General features: G+C 39.2%; 2 protein-coding genes across 3 annotated transcripts in view; one reads left to right on the forward strand and one right to left on the reverse strand.

Moving 5' to 3' along the window:
* Nucleotides 1–464: 464 nt before the first annotated feature.
* LOC124278057 (voltage-gated hydrogen channel 1-like) lies at nt 465–7,948 on the forward strand. 2 transcript variants are annotated; one of them, XM_046713805.1, is made up of 3 exons: nt 465–598; nt 2,832–3,336; nt 6,876–7,948. In XM_046713805.1, exons 1-3 carry the CDS (start codon nt 593–595, stop codon nt 7,184–7,186), a joined length of 822 nt encoding a protein of 273 aa, XP_046569761.1. In that variant the 5' UTR covers nt 465–592; the 3' UTR covers nt 7,187–7,948. The 2 variants fall into 2 exon arrangements, with proteins under 2 accessions (XP_046569761.1, XP_046569760.1); XM_046713804.1 differs by lacking the exon at nt 465–598 and adding an exon at nt 714–815.
* Nucleotides 7,949–16,705: 8,757 nt separating this feature from the next.
* LOC124278056 (CST complex subunit STN1-like) overlaps nt 16,706–21,088 on the reverse strand; it is a 65,925-nt gene continuing 61,542 nt past the window's right edge. Inside the window, exons 8-10 of the mRNA XM_046713803.1 lie at nt 19,805–19,898; nt 18,061–18,143; nt 16,706–17,699 (exon numbers count right to left, since the gene is read on the reverse strand). Of these exons, the coding sequence (XP_046569759.1) occupies nt 18,109–18,143; nt 19,805–19,898 (129 nt within the window). The 3' untranslated portion in view covers nt 16,706–17,699; nt 18,061–18,108. The remainder of the gene's footprint in view (nt 17,700–18,060; nt 18,144–19,804; nt 19,899–21,088) is intronic.

Raw genomic sequence — 21,088 nt, forward strand, 5'->3', positions numbered from 1 at the left:
TGAAGAGTACTAAACAGAATACTAAACTCGCTTCCGTGAAATATCATTTTGATTAACTCATGAAAGATTTAGTAGATTCTATCAAATTAAACTCATTTTTGCTCGTTTGATACCAAATCATTAACTGGTGTTTTTAAAACGGTATTACACGGAAGGTCGTTTAGTATCCTCTATATAACTCGAACGCGATATTACATAATCTCGGTGATCGATAATCCAGTGGAAGCTAGTTTTGGATGATAAATTGGACCGAACTATTCATATTTCGCGCCATACCATATTAAACTTATCTCCCTTGGCAAAACAGGAAACACAAACAATTAAATATTTCATCAATAGCTGGGTGAAAACGTGTAAAATTGCTTGGCAACAACGTGCAAGAGTTCTATTTACAAAAATAGCAAATATTTGCAAAATCTCACAAAAATATGCGAGGTCAACCACACAAAAAAGGTAAACAATAACACTGACTGTCGCATGTGCTGCACGCTCCGAGCACAAAAACGCATCTTTAGTTCCCACACAGCGAGGTTTCCCCGCGTGCTGAGCACGCGCTGTGGTCAACTGACACCCTACTGTCCCAACAAACGACATGAAGGTACGCAGTTGTTTTCTTGTGACTCTTTATACCCTAATCAATCAACACAGCCCTTCTCAAAACGCCATGCTGTCTCAAGTTCGCTGTCAATCTTTGCCATGCGTACTGAGTGAAAGTGGGTGTCTCCGTCATGGCCTATTTGCTACTGATGGTTGTGTTACTCGACCAGCTTGTGGTTTAAAATTTTGCGATGGATGAAAAAGAACAAGGTGGCAAGGTATTTGACACGTTTTTATGATTTCGACTGGTTGTCGGTGGACGAAATTTGCAAACAAAGAATGAAATTTGTGATTGTAACGCGTGGGTCGGATATCATTGTCTTAATCACTCATGCGTGAACACTTGAATGGGTTTCTCGTAACAAACCTTTGTGGCCTCTTTAATCTGATAATTAAGTAGAGCCTCTTAAAAGATATTTTACTTGTGATACAAGTAAGTTTTGACAGTTTCGAGTGTTGTACTCAAGTTATCAGACAAATTAATATGTCCCCAAAAGTCACTGATATACTTAGATATTTCAAAATGAGATGTTTATACAGTTTAAAGTTGTCTTGATGTCACTAGTATATATTGCTGATTGATAAACAGTGTATTGCTTTCTATATATATAGTACAGATGAAAATTGAAATGTCAAACAGTGTATTTAATATTTCTTTGATGATGAATCCTATAGAAACCCTACAGCTAGAGAAATATCTCCAGTGTTTTAGAAAAAATATATTTGTTAAAATCAGCTTAGTGATCAATCGTTCCTTAAACCTGACAAATGCATGTTTTTGTTATGTAGGCTTTAAGAAAATACTTTTTGCTGAATTTTGTGTTTCAAAACTTGGTTACTGTCTATTGAAAGACATGACCCTTATGTGTGGGTCTGCAGGATGAGTTTAAAAAAAACAACTAGTATAATTCTTGAAGAATTTTCGTGGTAACCATTTACATACAGATAAGATAAAACATGTTTGATATGTTTGCGTTCTCTGTGAACAGTGAATCTTGGTCATCGCCTACCCTCAGTACCTCATACTTGTAAGACTGGACCAAAATGGGGATCTGATGGTCACTCCCTAACACATATGATTGTGTGTCATCGTAACCAGCAGCAATGGCTTTTGAATTGACTATCAACAATTGATTTGTCTATTGGAGACTTGATAATTTCTAGATTGTCATATCAAACACATATATTCTATCTCTAGTGATAAAATAATTCATTAAGAAACATTGTAAATTTATCAAGTCATTCAAGTTTATCTTGTGAGAATGAATTATGCAAACCAGTAATTCTACTGCTTAAAGTGGGATTAGGGCCAGTTAAAATGTAATGTTGTTTATCACTTTTAGCTTGGTAACGGTGTACAAAGCTACATCGAATCATCGCTCTATGCTATAAACAAGAAGTTGTTATCCATAAAGTTGTATGCTTCATTTTTGTTTCTCAGGACGTTTTCAATGCTTTGCGTTTACCATTTCTAGTTTGTATGATGAGAACACATTCTGATGGACAGGTGAGAGGTAGCTATGTGACTTGTAATGGGATGTCCTCTGATCTTTATTTTTGAAACAACCAATAATTAAATATTACAATTTTTTTTTAACAAATATTTGATGTTGCCAGTCTGTCAAATGTCATAATTTTTTATCAAATTAAAAGCTTTGTAATTAGACCATAATATATTTATGTGTCGGCACGTGTGATTCTTTCTGAATTAAACACAAACTACTGGTACTGTAAATCAAAGGTTCATTTCATGTTTTCTCAGATTCCGATGTCAGGGGGTAAATAAGTGATGAGTCTGTCATACACACCCTGACGCAAGTTACCCAAAGCAGCTCATGTGGGTCAAGAACAGTGTTCAAAATTAACATCGGTCCTTAGGCCCGAAGCCAACTGAAAACCACTCGGACAGACAGCTTTTGTTTTTCTTTCATATGGCTGACAGCCTTTCATCCCCAATAACTAAGAGTATTATTTCCATGTTAAAATAAAGGACCTACACATTCTGATCAGGACCCACAACTTTGTATGGTTCTGGGTCTTTAGGGCCCGTAGCTTTTCAGGGTTGAGGGCAAACACTGGTCAAGAATTTGTAACAAGTCTAGAATACCACAGTTTCTGGAAAATGAATGAAGTCTTTTCGGCACCTTTTATTTTATGAATTATTTTTATTAACTTTTTTTCGTGTTCAATGTGTTCATTTTAGATGTTAGTCTAATCAGTGGTTGATGTTTCAGGTGCAGATGGATGGCTTCCATAAACTACAGGATGACCTTGAAAAGGTTATCGAGAAGGACGACAGTGGAAGTTCCGTCACCGATTCAGATGAGGTTTCTCGGTCTGAGCCTCGTACAACTCGAGAAAAGATCCTCCATCTGCTGCACACCAACAAATTCCAGATCGGAGTCATCTGTCTCGTCATTCTGGACTGCTTCCTTGTAATCATTGAACTTTTGTTGGACCTCCGAGTCTTCGAGCTTCCAGATCATGAAAATCACATCGCTCCCAAGATCCTGCATTACATGAGTCTGTCCATCTTGAGTATATTCCTGGTGGAAATCGGAGTGCGGTTATACGCCATGCGCCTCGATTTCTTCAAACACAAGCTGGAGTTGTTCGATGCTGTGGTTGTCATAGTGTCGTTTATCCTGGACATCATCTACCGCAATGCCGAAGGAGCAGCTAATGGCCTTGGACTTCTCATAGTCCTGAGACTGTGGCGGGTTACACGTGTGCTGAATGGTAAGGTGCCGCTCACAACTTTTCAAAAATATTTCCCCAAACTTGTTGGGAATTTCATGTCTTCGGGAATTATACATGAAACATTGAATGATACACATAATGGAACAGAATTAGGAAGAATGGTTTAAGAAAACAATGAAGCATTGATGAATTAAATATGTTAAGGCTCAGGTAATCTATGTCTTAAGTTGAAGATCATGGTCCACTTTGAAGGACCTACTGTTTGTTCACAACATCAACATTGGTCTTGTTATAGAAACTGGTGACTAACATTCCCAGTATGCTTAGATGTATCTTTCCCAATGCGTCTGTTTCAGGTAGACAAACGTGGTGCCTCATTGTTTGTCGCTTTATGTTAACTCAAAGAAACCCTGTTTCTACCATATTCAGAGAAGTTAAGCCTTTACATTGCCAAAGACTGACAAAATACAGTGAACTTGGGTGGGTTTAGATTCTGGCCTTGAGACATCCATCACTGGGGCTTGCCAGGATGGGTTCAGATTCTGGTTGGTACTGTATGGAGGGACGACTTGACTGTATGGAGGGACGACTTGACTGTATGGAAGCACGACTTGACTGTATGGAGGGACGACTTGACTGTATGGAGGGACGACTTGACTGTATGGAGGGACGACTTGACTGTATGGAAGCACGACTTGACTGTATGGAGGGACGACTTGACTGTATGGAGGGACGACTTGACTGTATGGAGGGACTTGACTTGACTGTATGTATGGGACTTGACTGTATGACTTGACTGTATGGAGGACGACTTGACTGTATGGAAACCGACTTGACTGTATGGTATGGAGGGACTGTATGGAGGGACGACTTGACTGTGACTGTATGGAGGGACTGTATGGAGGGACGACTTGACTGTGGAGGGACGATGACTGTATGGAGGGACGACTTGACTATGGAGGGACTGTATGGAGACTGTATGGAGGGACGACTTGACTGTATGGAGGGACGACTTGACTGTATGGAGGGACTGTATGGAGGGACGACTTGACTGTATGGAGGGACGACTTGACTGTATGGAGGGACGACTTGACTGTATGGAGGGACTTGACTTGACTGTATGGAGGGGACGACTTGGACTGTATGGAGGACTTGACTTGACTGTATGGATGGAGGGGGACTTGACTGTATGGAGGGACGACTTGACTGTATGGAGGGACTTGACGACTTGACTGTATGGAGGGACGACTTGACTGTATGGAGGACGACTTGACTGTATGGTATGACTGTATGGAGGGACGACTTGACTGTATGGAAACTTGACTGTATGGAGAGGCGACTTGACTGACTGTATGGAGGGACGACTTGACTGTATGGAGGGACGACTTGACTGTATGGACTTGACTGTATGGGACTTGACTTGACTGTATGGAGGGACGACTTGACTGACTGTATGGAGGACTTGACTGTATGGACGACTTGACTGTATGGAAGGACTAACTTGACTGTATGGAAGAGGGACTGACTTGACTGTATGGAAGACGACTTGACTGTATGGAGGGACTGTATGGACTTGACTGTATGGGCGACTTGACTGTAAGCACAACTTGACTGTATGGAAGCATGACTTGACTGTATGGAGGGACGACTTGACTGTATGGAGGGACGACTTGACTGTATGGAAGGACGACTTGACTGTATGGGAGGGACTGTATGGACTTGACTGTATGGAGGCACGACTTGACTTGACTGTATGGAAGCGACTTGACTATGGACTGACTTGACTGTACCCACGACTTGACTGTATGGAGCACAACTTGACTGTATGACTTGACTGTATGGAGGGACTGTATGGAGGGACTTGACTGTATGGACTGTATGGAGGGATCGACTTGACTGTATGGAGGGACGACTTGACTGTATGGAGGGACGACTTGACTGTATGGAGGGACGACTTGACTGTATGGAGGGGACACTTGACTATGACTGTATGGAGGGACGACTTGACTGTATGGAGGGGACGACTGGATAACTTGACTGTATGGAGGGACGACTTGACTGTATGGAGGACGACTTGACTGTATGGAGGGACGACTTGACTGTATGGAGGACGACTTGACTGTATGGAGGGGCGGAATGGAAGCACGCGACTTGACTGTATGGAGGGCGACTTGACTGTATGGAGGGACGACTTGACTGTATGGAAGCACGACTTGACTGTATGGAAGCACGACTTGACTGTATGGAAGCACGACTTGACTGTATGGAGGACGACTTGACTGTATGGAGGGACGACTTGACTGTATGGAAGCACGACTTGACTGTATGGAAGCACGACTTGACTGTTTGGAGGGACGACTTGACTGTATGGAAGCATGACTTGACTGTATGGAAGAACTTGACTTGACTGTATGGAAGCACGACTTGACTGTATGACTTGACTGGAAGCACGACTTGACTGTATGGAAGGACTTGACTCAAATGACTGTATGGAAACGACTTGACTGTATGGAAGGACGACTTGACTCAAACGTACGACTTGACTGTATGGAAGCGACTAACTTGACTGTATGGAGGCATGACTTGACTGACTTGACTGTATGGAAGCTACAACTTGACTGTATGGAAGGACGACTTGACTGTATGGAAGCACGACTTGACTGTATGGGAAGCACAACTTGACTGTATGGAAGCATGACTTGACTGTATGGAAGCACGACTTGACTGTATGGAAGCTAACACGACTTGACTGTATGTACTTGACTGTATGGAAGCACTTGACTGTATGGGAGGGACTTGACTTGACTGTATGGATGGAGGGACGACTTGACTGTATGGAGGGACGACTTGACTGTATGGAAGCACGACTTGACTGTATGGAGGGACGACTTGACTGTATGGAAGCACGACTTGACTGTATGGAGGGACGACTTGACTGTATGGAAGCACGACTTGACTGTATGGAAGCGCGACTTGACTGCATGAAAGGCTGGTTTTAAAGGACACCCCCATTTTAATCTTTCAAAAACATTGTGTCCAGATATTGGAGCTGGCACTGTTTACAATATATTGAGTGCTGACAATTGTGTGACCAGTCAGTATCTAGTTTGAACCCTTGGCATCATGTATGAATAAGTGAAAACATTAGAATATATTATGTCCTTATGATTAGGGGTTTGGGGTTTGGTAGTGTCTCCAAATCAAGCTCTTTCAGTGAGTGAGTGAGTGATTGTAGTTTCAAATTGCATTTTCATGCACTTTAATATCTGTTTGATTCCAGCGGACTTCTGACTATCTCTGACACAAATAGTTTCTTGCACATTTTGTTTCCTGAAGTTTGTGATGCATATATTCCAGATTTTGCGGGGGTTTTTTGGTACCAAGATAAAGAGTCAAACAAAATGGGGATTGAGAGGCTGGAACATGGCAAATGCAATATGCTGGAGGCTGACAGATAATATGTAGAAAAATACACAACCTGACTTCATCCTACAGAGTACCGGTATCAGATTACTGGAAGATTGTGGGTTTATGTTTGACTGGTTGTTTTAAGCTACATGTATTTCTTTGTTTTCCAGGAATAGTAATGTCTGTAAAGAGGCAATCAGAGAAACGCCTGGAAAGAGAGCGCCGTCTTCGTACTGCCTGTGAACAAGAACTGGCAAAATATCGCCAATATTGCTCTTCTCAGGAACGTGAGATTGAACTTCTGCAAGGCATATTGAGGAAACACGGCATAGAGTATATCGAAAAATCGCAGAAACCTCCAGCTGTCAGCACCATTGATGTCGTTGCGGAAGTCAATCAGTCGTCAGATAAAACCCACGACGATGCCAAAGCTGATAAGCATGATAAGGGTGGGGACAAAACAAATGATGTTGGAACATAATGATGTTTAGTAGTTTTGAACCTCTGTACATATTGTACATAACAATCAGCATGTTGGGCACCATGGTGACCATCTTTTGTGGTTGCCATGGCGACAACGGATGAATTTTTATATGGATATTGTTATAATTAGTCAGTCTTTATTTTGTTGTTGCCTCTACATTTACACAGCTAATTGTCGGATAGTGTCCTCTTTTTTCTAATTCTTGTTTACTCCAAATCCTTAAATGATGGAAAAAACAATTGTGGTTGTGCTTGTTGCTGCAGAAAAGTTTGTTTTTCAGAAACATTGCCTTTTTGTGAAAGTTTATCTGACAGCTGGTGCAGTGTGAAACAGAATTAATGTAAAGACTGTGAACTGGTTATCCATGTGATTCATTCTCCACAACTCCAGGGCATGCAGTTACTTAACTCCACTCTGGGATATCTGGTTAATGGCAGTTCTCAGTCACTGCTTCATGGTACTCGAAGGTGCTCTTTAAACAACATGTCCTTGTGCAGATCATTCATCTATTTACTGTCACAAGTTTTGTTTTCAAAGTGTTAGAAAATTGCTGACATTTTGATTTGGGTATCATTTCTACCTGAGTCAGTTTGGGATATATGTCTCTGTTGGGTTTAGGAGAATGCCATTCTGTTTCCTTTCAAAAGTTTAGACTCACTAGTATAAATATAGCCACATACTTCAGGCAACGGTTTTAAACTAAATTTTGCAAAATATTCCATACTGTTTAAAGGTACTGTTTACACATGAACTGATGTATTGTAAAACAAATTTGTAACATTGAAAATTGGCGAATTCATAACAAAACTTTACATCAAGATCTTTGCACAGGTTTTTCAGCAATTTGATGCATGATCCTCGTGCAGTTCATCTGCCTAAGGTTTGTGTTTGGTTCCCCCAAGCTGGTGGAGAAATCAGTGTTTTAAGTGAGTCTAAACTTTTGAAAGGAAGTATATAAATGTAATAAAACAGGAATTAATTATGAATGTATGCATTTGAAATTGCCACTCAGAGTCAAATGCAGGAAAAAAGATTACAGCACCAACAGAGTTGCCTCCCTTTAACTACACTATTACCTCCTGGATTAGCAGGAGGTGGTGGGCTAGCCTAGGGCATAAGGCGTTTGCCTGTCATGCCGAAAACCCAGGTTTGATTCCCCACATAGATACAATGTGTGAAGCCCATTTCTAGTGTCCCTTGTCGTTAAGTTGCTGGAATATTGCTAAAAGCGGCATAAAACTAAACTCACTCAGTTTTGGTAAGCGGTCTTTGAGTAGCACAATAGTGGGATGGTCAAGCACGAGTAGTCATGTGTGACCTTGGCAGTAACGTCCTTTTTGCAGAGCATAGTTGCACCATTTACTACCTAATTTCAGTATCAGAACAAATACTCAAGTTTATTACCTCACAACATGAAATACCTTACTGTCAGTATACAAAACTCAGTGAACACTATACCTGTGTATGCATCTGTTGTATTTTTTTGTATTATTTTTATAATTAATATAGCCAGTGAAAGTACTTTATATACTTTATATAAAATGGCATTGTAACACGTATAATCAGATGTTGCATGATTGTTGACTAGATAATTGTTTGATAGATGACATATAGCAGATAGTGTTTTTGTTTTGTTGTGTTGTTGCTTTAACCATCGTTACAGTGTATTCAATATGTCTGATCACTGTAAGGTATCACAAACTAATTGCCAAAGGTTGTTGTACCATACGCAGTATAGTACACATACAGACATCTGCTCAACATAGTTAGGCCTCTTGTTTTAATTACTTGCTGTTACGGAATTGGAACTTGCTTTGGCTTAATGAAAAATGACATATTGCTTAACAAAACTAGCGAGGGATGGTTATTATTTTTTGGACATTTTCACACGGAAATTCCCCAATTATTTTCATGACATTTAATTTATTTTCTGTCAGTAAGTTTAAATAAATGTAAAACCAGATCAATGATCATGGTTCAAGTGAAAACTATATCAGAGTTACTTCCCTTCCCTCGTGGTTCTGGTGAGCAACTGTACAAGTTTGTGTTCCGTTTCAGTTTTATTTTGTATGTCAGTTTTTGCAGTTTGATATGAAAATCATGTATTAAAACAAGAAATGCCTAACTTGCTGAATACATAGCTTATATGCTTTGTGTTCAGTTACAGAACAGTTGTCACTGATTAATGGGAGTATTTACTTTGCTCAATAATTACAGTGTTGTATCATCGCCAGTACAGCTGATTATATGATCTGATTGATATGTTTGTGTGTGAAGCACTGGTTCGTATTGTCAGTTGTTGATGAAGTTTGCTAAGGCCAGACCAATTTATTTCTTGTTTTATGTATTTTTGTCCTCAGAAAACCTAAAGGCAGGAGGGAAAAAAATACAAAATAAAAATCACCAGTCAAAGTAATATTCCTTTTAAATACTAACAGTATTTTTTTTTTGGCAATTTATGAAGTTTATATGGGGCAAAAAACAATCAAACTTACATTTTTGACCAATATAAAACATGACGATTTTATTTTTTGAGCAGGGAAAATTAATTGTTATTTTTGTTCTTATTCTTGAAAAAAATACGACAGTGGATCCGTGAAACAGGAAATAACATTGGTCTGGCCTCATCACCATTTTGACAGCCAATGTAGATGAGTTGTTCAATGCTAGTTCCTTGCTGCACAAAACAGTTTCATATGAAAGTAATTCAGGATATCAGTCATGAGTAAAATGTTTTACAAGGTTTTTTTTAAGTTGTAACTTCCCCATTTTGTCTTAAGGATGATTAATCCAAAACCAAATGTAGTCGTGTCACGGGGGCAGCCATGTTGTATTTCTAAGCTATGACAGTGTATAGTTTTTTCAGTCCGGAATCATACAAACTGCACTTTCAGTGAATTAAAGAAAGTGCATCTAGAGGTTATTGGGAATCGATATGTGTTTAGAATACTGAAAACTGGTGCTGCACATTTCACTGTGAACACCCTTTCTAACTGGTTGATCTATAACCCCTAATGTCAATATACATTACAGCTGATGACTGGTTCAGTGCATGGTTGAGACACCAGCGCAGCTTGACACCTGGTGTCTGGGGTATCCATGGGGTACTAATACTGATGATATTGATGGTAAACGAGGTGACGTCATGTATTTTCTTATTTCATCAACGAATCTCTCGTAGTTTTTTCAGGTGAAAAAAAGAATGAAGAAATCTGTGTACAGTTGAAATATGCTGAATATATGTAGCTCCTCATTTCAACTTTTATTCAAAGAGCATTTTTCTAGAAGCAATTCAACTAAATGGTCTGAAGTTTTCGATAACTTGTAAAAGTCCAAACCTTGAAGCAAGATCATAACACTATTTTCTCTTGTTGTGAACATGTTACAACGATAATGTGACAGCTGGGCAGAACAAATCACAGGCGAGAGAAATAAATCTGATTATGATGGCATTGATATTGAAATGGCAGCAGGTGCAAAATATTTTATTGTTTTTTATTTTCGAAATATTTTTGTAAATGTAAACTTGAGTTTGTTAGATTCCAGATTTCCAGCACCTGTGTGGATGGCTGGTAATTTGTCACAGGTACTGAAGTTTACCTTCACAAAGTTTTCATTCAAACAGTGATGGTGGGGTAGTGTTGAAAGCTAGTCACACCAGTGATGTGGGTTCGAATCCCTTGCTGGTATCTTGTCTAGCTCTTTTCTTCAGTCCCCTGCAGCGATATTGTTGTTGTGCTGGAGTGATCGACTGAATATCGGTCAGTCGATCGATCTGGCTTGCATCAGAATCAGTGTACATTTATTGTTATGCTCTTCTCCATGGGGAGTATGCCTGTGCTACTGTGTTCCACAAAATGCCTATGATCTGTCACCGTGGGACTTCCTCTCATGTTGATCTACGAGATGTGACAGCTTTGAATGCTGTTCTGTGGTACTGAACACATCACACATGATCTGACATCTCTCTGGTGGGTCTGAAAATTACAATTAGCCAATCTAATCTTTAGGTTGTTGGTGCTAATGATACTACAACTTGGTTCCGTCCTGCTTAGTCGTAGACTGGTTCTATCTCATCATAGTGAAATGTCTGCTGCTCTGCTTTTACTACAGAGCATTTCCTCTTTGCAGATATACTGGACAAAATAAGTTAGGGATATTGGTATTTGTATGATTGATATTTTATCAATGTGTCAATGAATAAATACATCATTATTCCTAATTTCAAAATTTACATATATCCCTAACTATTTTTGTCCAGTATATATAGCTGCAAGTCTAGGGCTGGGGTGGGTAATGAGTTGAACCTGGGTACCCGTCTCAACACCTGGGGGTGGGGTACCCGGGTAGAAAATTTGGACCCGTCCCAGCCCTATGCTAGTCCCTCACACAGTCACTATAAAAGAGTGGAATGCTGAGCTGCCACACAATGATGTCCGTGCTCTTTGATGAATACAGTGAACATTTTTAGATTCTTATTTCACAAACGATTTATGTTTAATCACTGATGCTTTGTCTTGACTGGTAGTGTATTTTGTCAGCCGATATGAATCTGTAAATGCATGAGTTGAGGTTACCGTCAACTGCCGTTTTTGTAACAGTGAATTTGGTTGGATGATAAAAGCTGGGCAGAGCCTGAATACTGGTACGATTTTGTAGCTAGGACACTGTCAGCCTTAGAGTAGTGTCTCATCAAGGTACTTGTTGATGCACACTGAAAGAGCACGCATCACTGTTTTAAAACATAAAACTGTGTGGTACATAAAAAAAATTATCGTTGATTGGGTGTATCACATGTATGTTTTCCGAAGGATGATACGGCAACAGCATGGGTACATTCTAGTGCCCCCTTCGGTGACAACACATGAATGTCACTAACTTAGCTTGCTACCTAATTCACTCACTCACTCAGAATGTGACTTACTGAGCTGTAAACAGTTGACACCCTATTGGGAATTCTTCAGTGAGCCGTCACATTGTGTCAAACAGATTTATAAAGCCTATGCTATCGTTGAAACTGTTGTGAAAGCTGCAGTATTGCTATTGTGGATCCTTTCCTTCATGTTAAATGGGGGCGGTGGGGTAGTCTAGTGGTTAAAGCGTTGGCTCGTCACGCCGAAGACCCGGGTTTGAATTCCCACATGGGTACAATGAGTGAAGCCCATTTCTGGTGTCCCCCGCCGTGATATTGCTGGAATATTGCTAAAAGTGGCGTAAAACCAAACTCAGTCAGTCAGTCATGTTGAATGAGTTAGTCAGTGAGAATAACAGCAATATTGCCTAGGTATATATGAGCAGTATATCCTCACTGTATCAAGTTATTCATCTCCACAGTGGTGGTTGGGTAGCCTAGTGGTTAAAGTGTTTGCTCATCATGGCAAAGACCCGATTCCTCACATTGGTAGTGTGTGTAGCCTGTTTCTGTTGTCCACTTTGATATTGCTGGAATATGCTAAAACTGCCATAAAAGTCCTCACTAACTCACTGTTTGCGTCTACATGGACTGTATCGTAGGTTTCAGAGAATCATGCAAACAGTCAAACCAGATCAGTTTTATCATCAAATTATGTACGCAACTTGTGTATGGTTTTTATACACTTTTTCTTGACCTGTATGTTGTCAAGTTGGAACTTCAATTGTATCATATGGTTTGATAAATAAATCCCTGACTTGGTATAGGATACCAAGATGTGGAGGGCTTTTCTTTTTTGTTTGTGAAACTGCATTCTTTTAAGGACAAGAATGTCCATGCAATTTTAGCTGCACATTTCTGTTTGTTTACATCGTAAACACTTAATAATCCAGTTACCAGTATATGATGGCTGTTTGAAAAAATAGAGCTTGGTACAGACAATCTGGTGATTGTCAACACAGTATCTGTCCACACAGCTTGGATTACGTGCCTGAATCCCCAGTTAATTTCTTCATCAAGTTGTTTGAAACCTGTATTTTAACCAGGAATAATATCACCATTAGAATCTTGGTCATCCTGACTTTTTCTTGTTCATTTTGAATCTCACATTGAAAGGCAGGGATCTATTTTTGTGCATACAGTTTTGTACAAGCAAATGGTACATATAATATACATCCGAGCATAAAATACAACCTTGTATTTTTACCAGTTAATTTTGTCTGAAATGAAATTCTAAACTTTCGAAAAAATAGCCCTTATAATTTGATAGAGCAAGCATGTAACATTTCAAAAAAGAAAACATCATTGAAATTACCATGTACTTTAATTAGGATAATTGCCTATATTTAAAACAGGTGTTTTTCTGTCCTGAAACAAGTTACCTTATTTTGAAAAGTGAAAGTAATAATTCATTGTTATGTGGCCTATAAATTTGTTATTTTAAGTGAATGGATGAAAGTTTGTAAACTAATATTTAGGAAAAGTTGTCAAACTAAAAAACGTAATATATTAAAATGCAGTAACAGTAGCTTTACAAACAACACAAACAGAATTAGCTGTAATTATCAGTATCCGGCAAGGAGAAGTGTTTATTCCCCAATACAATAAACTCAAAATCATAAAGGATTTATTCCAAAATCTTATTATTGTGGCCTTTTCGAGTTTTTGTCAATTAGCAATCTGAATTGTTGGGAAAAGGTCTGTATCTTTGACATTCAGGTTCTTCCTGATTATGCATAATTAAAGCTTACTTGATGTGTAAATGTCATCTTGTTATTTAACAGAATTGTTATTTTTAGTCAAAACTTAATTTAATTGTGTAGTTTGAGCAGGAGAGGAATAGTTATTTTGGGTTAAAATTCAGTCCCATCACATGTTCATCAACATATTCTTTCATAAAGAATAGAAAAGGTTATGATATTTGTAAAACTGTCAATGGATAAAGCTTCTTTAACAATAGGTTGATTAAATTGATGGCTATACCCTAAGGTTTCTAGTCACATCGGTAGTATTTCAAAATAGGGTGGTGCTTAATTACTACATGGGTGTTTAGAATAACAAGACGTGATGTTTAAGCTGGATTAAAATGCTTTTGTTTGACGGGGGAAGTCCTGCTGGAAGTCTACATGGTGGTACTGGGGATTCTAGACAACAGGGCAGGTCATGAGTTGAGCAAGTTAAGATTTCTAGTCACATCGGCAGTATTTCAGCCATTTAGTGACTGACACAAATTATACATTCATGACACATAAACCAAAAATTTAAAAACCTGTTGACGAACTACATTGAAAACAACCAGGAAATCACAGATGCAGATGTAAAACTTGCCTGTAAATCTAGACAATACAACATACAAAACCTTAAGTGTTTTTACATGGAGTTATCGGGGATTCTCTACAACAGCAGTTCAAGCACTGGTGGAGCTACTGCAGGGAATGGTACCCCAAGGCCCTGTTCGATAAAAAAAGATCTCAGCTTATTTACTGTTGCTGTTTATATGACATAACACAAAAAAAACTGGGCCTTCACAAACTTTATCATTGGTTGATGTTAGTCATAAACAAAAGTTTGTTTTCTACCTCTTTACATATTCATGGTAGATGAAATATGAACTACTGCATTGTACGATTATTTTCACATTTCGTATTTTTTGAGTGAGTGAGTTTAGTTTTACGCTGCTCTCAGCAATATTCCAGCTATATGGCGGCAGTCTGTAAATAATCGAGTCTGGACCAGACAATCCAGTGATCAACAGCATGAGTTTGAGCTGGCAGATTGTATATCAAGTTTTAGAAAATGTCTGGCATTATCATAATTTATGGTGGGTACTGAAGCCTCATCAGTGATCCCTATGAAGTCTCACACCTGATCCCCGCTGTGATATTGCTGGAATACTGCTAAAAGTGGCGTAAAACTACACTCCCTCACTCACACACCTGCTTTACATAGAACTAACCAATCATCACTATGATGTTGATGACAACTCGATTATTACATATTGTTGCGTGTTGTGCTGAATTGAAACAATAAAGCAACTTAGAAATCGACGCAAAAGAATTCAGTGTGAAAACAACAAACAAGGAAATTTTCTAAAATTAACATTTGTATTATAAAATTACTTAGGTTTACAAATTGCTGCAAAGGGAAATCGAGTTGCAGTATAAAACAAAGCAAACTGGTAATGGCAGTAAAAATAATCAAGAATTTTCGGAAACGTTCGAATTAAAACTTGGTGTAAGGCAAGGATGGATACTTAGTCCTTCACCCAGAAATATTTAAAATCTTCCTTCTGTTGTTTGCAGACGACATTGTGTTATTTTCAAGCACCGTTAGTGGCCTCCAAAATCAAATAAATGAACTCGAACATTACTGCGATAAATGGAAATTAACAGTAAACAGAGAGAAAACAAAAATCATAGTCTTTAAAAAGGGAGGTAAACTTTCTAAAAAAGAAAAGTGGCTGTTTAATGGTATACATCTAGACTGTGTTAGCTATTATAAATATTTGGGATTGTATTTTACCAATGGTTTGTCTTGGAACATGCATGTCAAATATGCTTCAAGCCAAGCATAAAAGGCACTTATTGGTATTATGAAGACAGTAAGTACACTTGGAGATATTAGTTACAAAACCTTTTTAAGATTTTTGATGCAAAGATAAACCCAATTTTGACGTGACGGAGCAGAAATCTGGGGATCAGCAGACTTTCATCAAATAGAAAGAATACACTTGTATGCATGCAAGAAATATCTTGGTGTTAAATTGAATACAGTTAATGCAGTAGTTTACGGTGAATGTGGCAGATATCCAATGCACTTGTTTACAAGCATAAAAGTTGTCAAATATTGGTTAAAACTGTTAAATATGCCTTCATATCGGTTACCGAAAAAATGTTATAATATGATGTTATTGTATGATGAAAATGGACAAAGAAATTGGACATCTCATGTTAAGAACTTCTTATTCTCTATTGGCTTCGGAAACGTTTGGAATGCACAATATGTAGAATCACATACGCGTCATTCATTCAGTCGTTAACCATAAGACTTAAAGACATATATCTTCAAACATGGTGTGAGAAAATATCTTTGTCAAGTAAATGTTTTTACTATTCAAAATTTAAAAAAGATCTATTCAATGAAGTATACTTATCATGTGTTGATATAAAGAAATTTAGGCGACCACTAGCAAGATTCCGATGTTCATCTCACGATTTGTTGATTGAAAGCGGCAGATATAAAAATGTTAAAAGAGAAGAGAGAATATGTACACTTTGTCGTTTAAATGAAATTGAAGATGAATATCACTTTCTCCTCATCTGTCCATCATATAATTCAATACGTTGTAAATACATTAAAAGATATTACTATATCCATCCAAGCATCATAAAATTCTCTACCCTTATAAGCAGTAAAAATCAAAATATATTACAAAATCTTGCCATGTTCATCCACACTGCAATGTTGTATAGAACATTTTTAGAAAAGTTTTATCACTGTAATGTAAATATATTTATTTTTTGTAATTCCCCATTATATATGTATATGTACTAAAGGCCTGTGGCCTCTTCAGTACGAAATAAAGATTGAAAAAATTTGCAGAAAAGTCTGTGATGCCATTCACTCAGCAACAACAACAGGCCACAGCTGTCCAATAGTTACAGGCGCTTCATGTTATGTGAGACAGGGCATTCCCCTTTATACATATAAAAGAACTTCTAGAAATTTCTTCATTAAGTTGGGTTATTCCAGTTGCCTAGTGGTTAAAGCGTCCACTCGTCACGCTGAAGACCCGGGATCGATTCCCCACATGGGCACAGTGTGTGACGCCCATTTCTGGTGTTCCCGCCATGATATTGCTGATAAATTGCTAAATGCGTAAGACCACACTCACTGAGTCACTCACTCACTCCAGCTAGCTGCTCCAGGAGCTTCCATATTACTGTTGACTTAACCAGCACACCACTAGCCTCTCCCGAATATTGATAGAAACACTGTATCACAATGAATTACACAACCATAGGTAATCTGTCACGTTATGACTACCTATTACAGCACAACGCAAGGAATATCATCACAAAATGAAAGAATCTACTGATCTTTAACATTTTTGAGTAGTATATCAGCATCTTAACAGACATTACATGAATGTTTCATAAAGAAAGTAACTGATATTGCTCATGTCATGTTTACAAATGTCGCGTAACACAGGAAACACATCGTGCAAGGTGCATATAGTTTTGCAGTCAGAAATGATGGTTTACATCTTCAGTGTAGAAAGGTCAAGGTCAAATGGTAAGTGCGTAGGACATCACTTGTGTCTCCAGTGTAAATGATGTTCAAGGTCATGTGAAACAAGGACGGTACTGTCTATGATAAGTGAGTATGACATCACTTTGTGTCGCCAGTGTAGATGAGGTCAAGGTCAGATGTCAGGTGACACAAGGAAGGTACTGTTTGTGGTAAGTGCGTATGACATCACTTTGTGTCTCAAGTGTCTGCAGACAGTTCAGCAGGGCCGCTTGGTGGAGTTTGGAGTACTGACGGTCCTGTGCAGCTCATCCAGGATGTGCAGGTAATGGCACCCACGCTCCGCATCTGCAACAAAACACGGTGACAGAACACACTAGTGTGACGTTACTTCAGCAGGTACCACTTTGAAACAAATACAACTTTGATATTATTACAATATTGCATAGTGTCTTGGTAAACTACAAACAATCGTCGTAAAAGGCGACTAACATGACCAGGTGGTAAAGGCTTGCTGACTTGGTTGACACATGTCATCGTATACCAATTGTGTAGTTCGATGCTCATGATGTTGATCACTGAATTGTCTGGTCCAGAGGTGAGTATTTACAGACCGCTGCCATACAGCTGGAATATTGCTGAGTGCGGCATTAAACAACAACCAAAGTTTTAAACAAACAAACAACAACACCTGACTGGTGATTCTTACACTTCGGCTTCTGAGATTCTTTGACCAGCAAGTTCAAGATGGCCGTTTTCAGTGCCTTGCTGTGATGCAGATTCTGTAATGAGGGATACAAGTCACCATGACAACATACTTTCCAAATCTCTGCTCACACTAATAAATAATCGAACAGGTTCAGTAAGTGTCCAACATGGTGAAACCACCATAGATGTAGCCTCTGTTCCAGAAGAAGAGTGAGTGAGTTGGGTTTTACGCCGATTTTAGCAATATCCCAGCAATATTACGGCTGGGGAAAACAGAAATGGGCATCACACATTGTACCCATGTCGGGAATATAATCTGGATATTTGGCGTGATGAGCAAACACTTTAACCACTAGGCTACCCCACCGCCCCAAGAAGAAGAAGAAGAAGGAGAAGAAGAATGTCTCAGTGTGATATTCATGTGGTGACAGTGTGTTGCAACCAATTGGCAACAATTAAAGAGCTTAGTTATACAAAATATGCAATTATAGGATTCTTCTCTGCTACACAATGGGCGTTCTGGGTCATGAGCCGTCCCCAGCAACCCATGCTGATCATAAAATCTGGTGGTCAAGCTTGGTGATTCTGGTGACAGCAAGCATCCTATGGACTAGGTTTTAGGGGTCTGACTTATAGGGGTCTGGTTTATAGGGGTCAGAGTGTTCAGAAGACCTTGGATCTGGATTATAGGGGACAGGGTGTTCAGGAGTCCTTTGGTCTGGTTTATAGGGGACAGTGTGTTCAGGTGTCCTTTGGTCTGGTTTATAGGGGTCAGAGTGTTCAGGAGTCCTGTGGTCTGGTTTATAGGGGACAGAGTGTTCAGGAGTCCTATGGTCTGGTTTATAGGGGACAGGGTGTTCAGGAGTCCTGTGGTCTGGTTTATAGGGGTCAGAGTGTTCAGGAGTCCTATGGTCTGGTTTATAGGGGACAGAGTGTTCAGGAGTCCTGTGGTCTGGTTTATAGGGGACAGTGTTCAGAGTGGTCTGGTTTATAGGAGTCCTATGGTCTGGTTTATAGGGGACAGGGGTGTTCAGGAGTCCTGTGGTCTGGGTTTTATAGGGGTCAGGGTGTTCAGGAGTCCTTTGGTCTATAGGAGGTTTATAGGGGGTCCTATGGTCTGGTTTATAGGGAGTGTTCAGGAGTCCTATGGTCTGGTTTATAGGGGTCAGGAGATGGTCTGGTTAGGGGTCAGGAGTCCTATGGTCTGGTTTATGTGTTCAGGAGTCCTCAGGGTTGGTGGTCTGGTTTATAGGGGTCAGGAGTCCTATGGTCTGGTATAGGGTTCAGGGTATTCAGGAGTCCTATGGTAGTGTCAGGAGTCCTGTGGTCTGGTTTATAGGGGTCCTGTGGTCCTATGGTCTGGGTTTATAGGGGTCAGTCAGAGTGTTCAGAGAGTCCTTAGCATCTGCTTTATTAGGGGTCAGGGTCAGAGGTCTGGTTTATAGGGGACAAAGTGTTCAGGAGTTTGTTGATCTGGCTTATGACAGAGTGTTCAGTCACAATGGCCAAAGGAGTCCTATGGTCTGGGATAGGGACAGGGTGTTCAGGTGTTGGATGGGGTCAGAGAGTCTTTTGAGGTCCTTATGTATAGGGGTGATTGTATGGTGGTCAGAGCATTTGCTTCATTGGGGTCAGAGGGTCGAGTTTGTTGATCTGGCTTATGACGATAATCTGTATGTCACCAAATGATGTATTGTCCTACCTCAGTGCCACAATCCAGTGTATGACGATAATCTGTATGTCACCAAATGCCTCCATACGGCGACACACCGTCCCATCCTCCTCCTCCAGCTTCTGAAGAGCTTGTGTTACCATGGAAACGTGACTTAGTTTTTCCTCCTACAAAATATTATCTTAGGTTCATTTAAATGCCCAGCAGTGTCCAGCTACTTACCGATGATCCAGACTGTAGCCAATATTAGCAGTTCTGCAATCAATAAGCTTCTTTATTGTTAACATTGCATACAGTGCAAAGAGAGAGTGAGTGAGTGAGTGAGTATGGTGTTACGCTGCTTTTAGCAATATTCCAGCAATATCATGGCGGTAAGGTGCTAAGAAAACAGTCCATGCTATCGGAATATGATAACATGTAACCTGTCCTGTCATTTTTCAGAAAATGAACCGTTTACCATATGAAATATTCTTATTCATCGAAAGTGCTTGAAAATGATAAACAAAGAGCTCTTAAAAACAAACAACTCAAATCTAACATCAAATTTTTTGCTTTCAAGTTTTTCTAAATATAAATTTTGAAGGACAAAATCCTGATTTAAATATCTAAAATTAAAAAGATGTGTCAATCATTTATTGGGAAAACATATGCCGAAGAACAATACCTTTTGTAAAAGTCTGACATTTCAAGCTATGAAAACTAGAAACATGAATTATAACATTAAGGAGTTGGAGTTACACAGAGAGAATCTTCACCTCAACACTTGACAGACAATTTTATCTAAAACAATGATGAGGATCATGAGATTTTTACATGATGTATGTTTTTATCTAATCAAGACACACGTCAACTCAATACATAAAACTATATCCAATTGTCACATAATCAATATCCGACCTGGCGACACATCTCATCAGGGGTGAATCTAATCAACACTCTGATCACAACACGTGCAGATGTGTTGACCAGTAGCCCAACAGGGGGCGCTGTAAACACACCTGAGCCCTGTCACCAGGGGGCGGTGGATGTTACAGGTCTATTTGTCTGATTCTGGGCATTAATTACAACAAGGATGCCAGCTCTGTCTGTCTCCAACTACAATGCCATTGAGTGCAGTCAGTTCATCAGCGATACAGAACCATGGTGTTATCTCTCAACTGGTAAGTTTGTATTTCCTATTGTTTTTGTCTCACAGAGTTGGATATAATATAAATATACTCAATATATTCAGTTATCACCTATCAAAGTTTTGTAAGTTATTTGTTTCTTTGTTCTTCTTTTACATGAGAGTATTTTATTTAGTTTTTGTATTTCAAACTTACTACAGTTTTACTATACAGGATACTTCATACCATTT

This window comes from Haliotis rubra, unplaced genomic scaffold (assembly GCF_003918875.1).
Source record: "Haliotis rubra isolate DU_JTF1 unplaced genomic scaffold, ASM391887v1 Scf230, whole genome shotgun sequence".
Classification (NCBI taxonomy): domain Eukaryota; kingdom Metazoa; phylum Mollusca; class Gastropoda; order Lepetellida; family Haliotidae; genus Haliotis; species Haliotis rubra.

What these genes read in the sequence shown, in the direction of transcription:
- LOC124278057 (XM_046713804.1), top strand. Translation starts at nt 789, where the DNA reads ATGGATGAAAAAGAACAAGGTGGCAAG. An exon ending in AAAAAGAACAAGGTGGCAAG is followed by an intron (nt 816 to 2,831) that starts GTATTTGACACG and finishes TTGATGTTTCAG; the next exon opens with GTGCAGATGGATGGCTTCCA. An exon ending in GGTTACACGTGTGCTGAATG is followed by an intron (nt 3,337 to 6,875) that starts GTAAGGTGCCGC and finishes TTTGTTTTCCAG; the next exon opens with GAATAGTAATGTCTGTAAAG.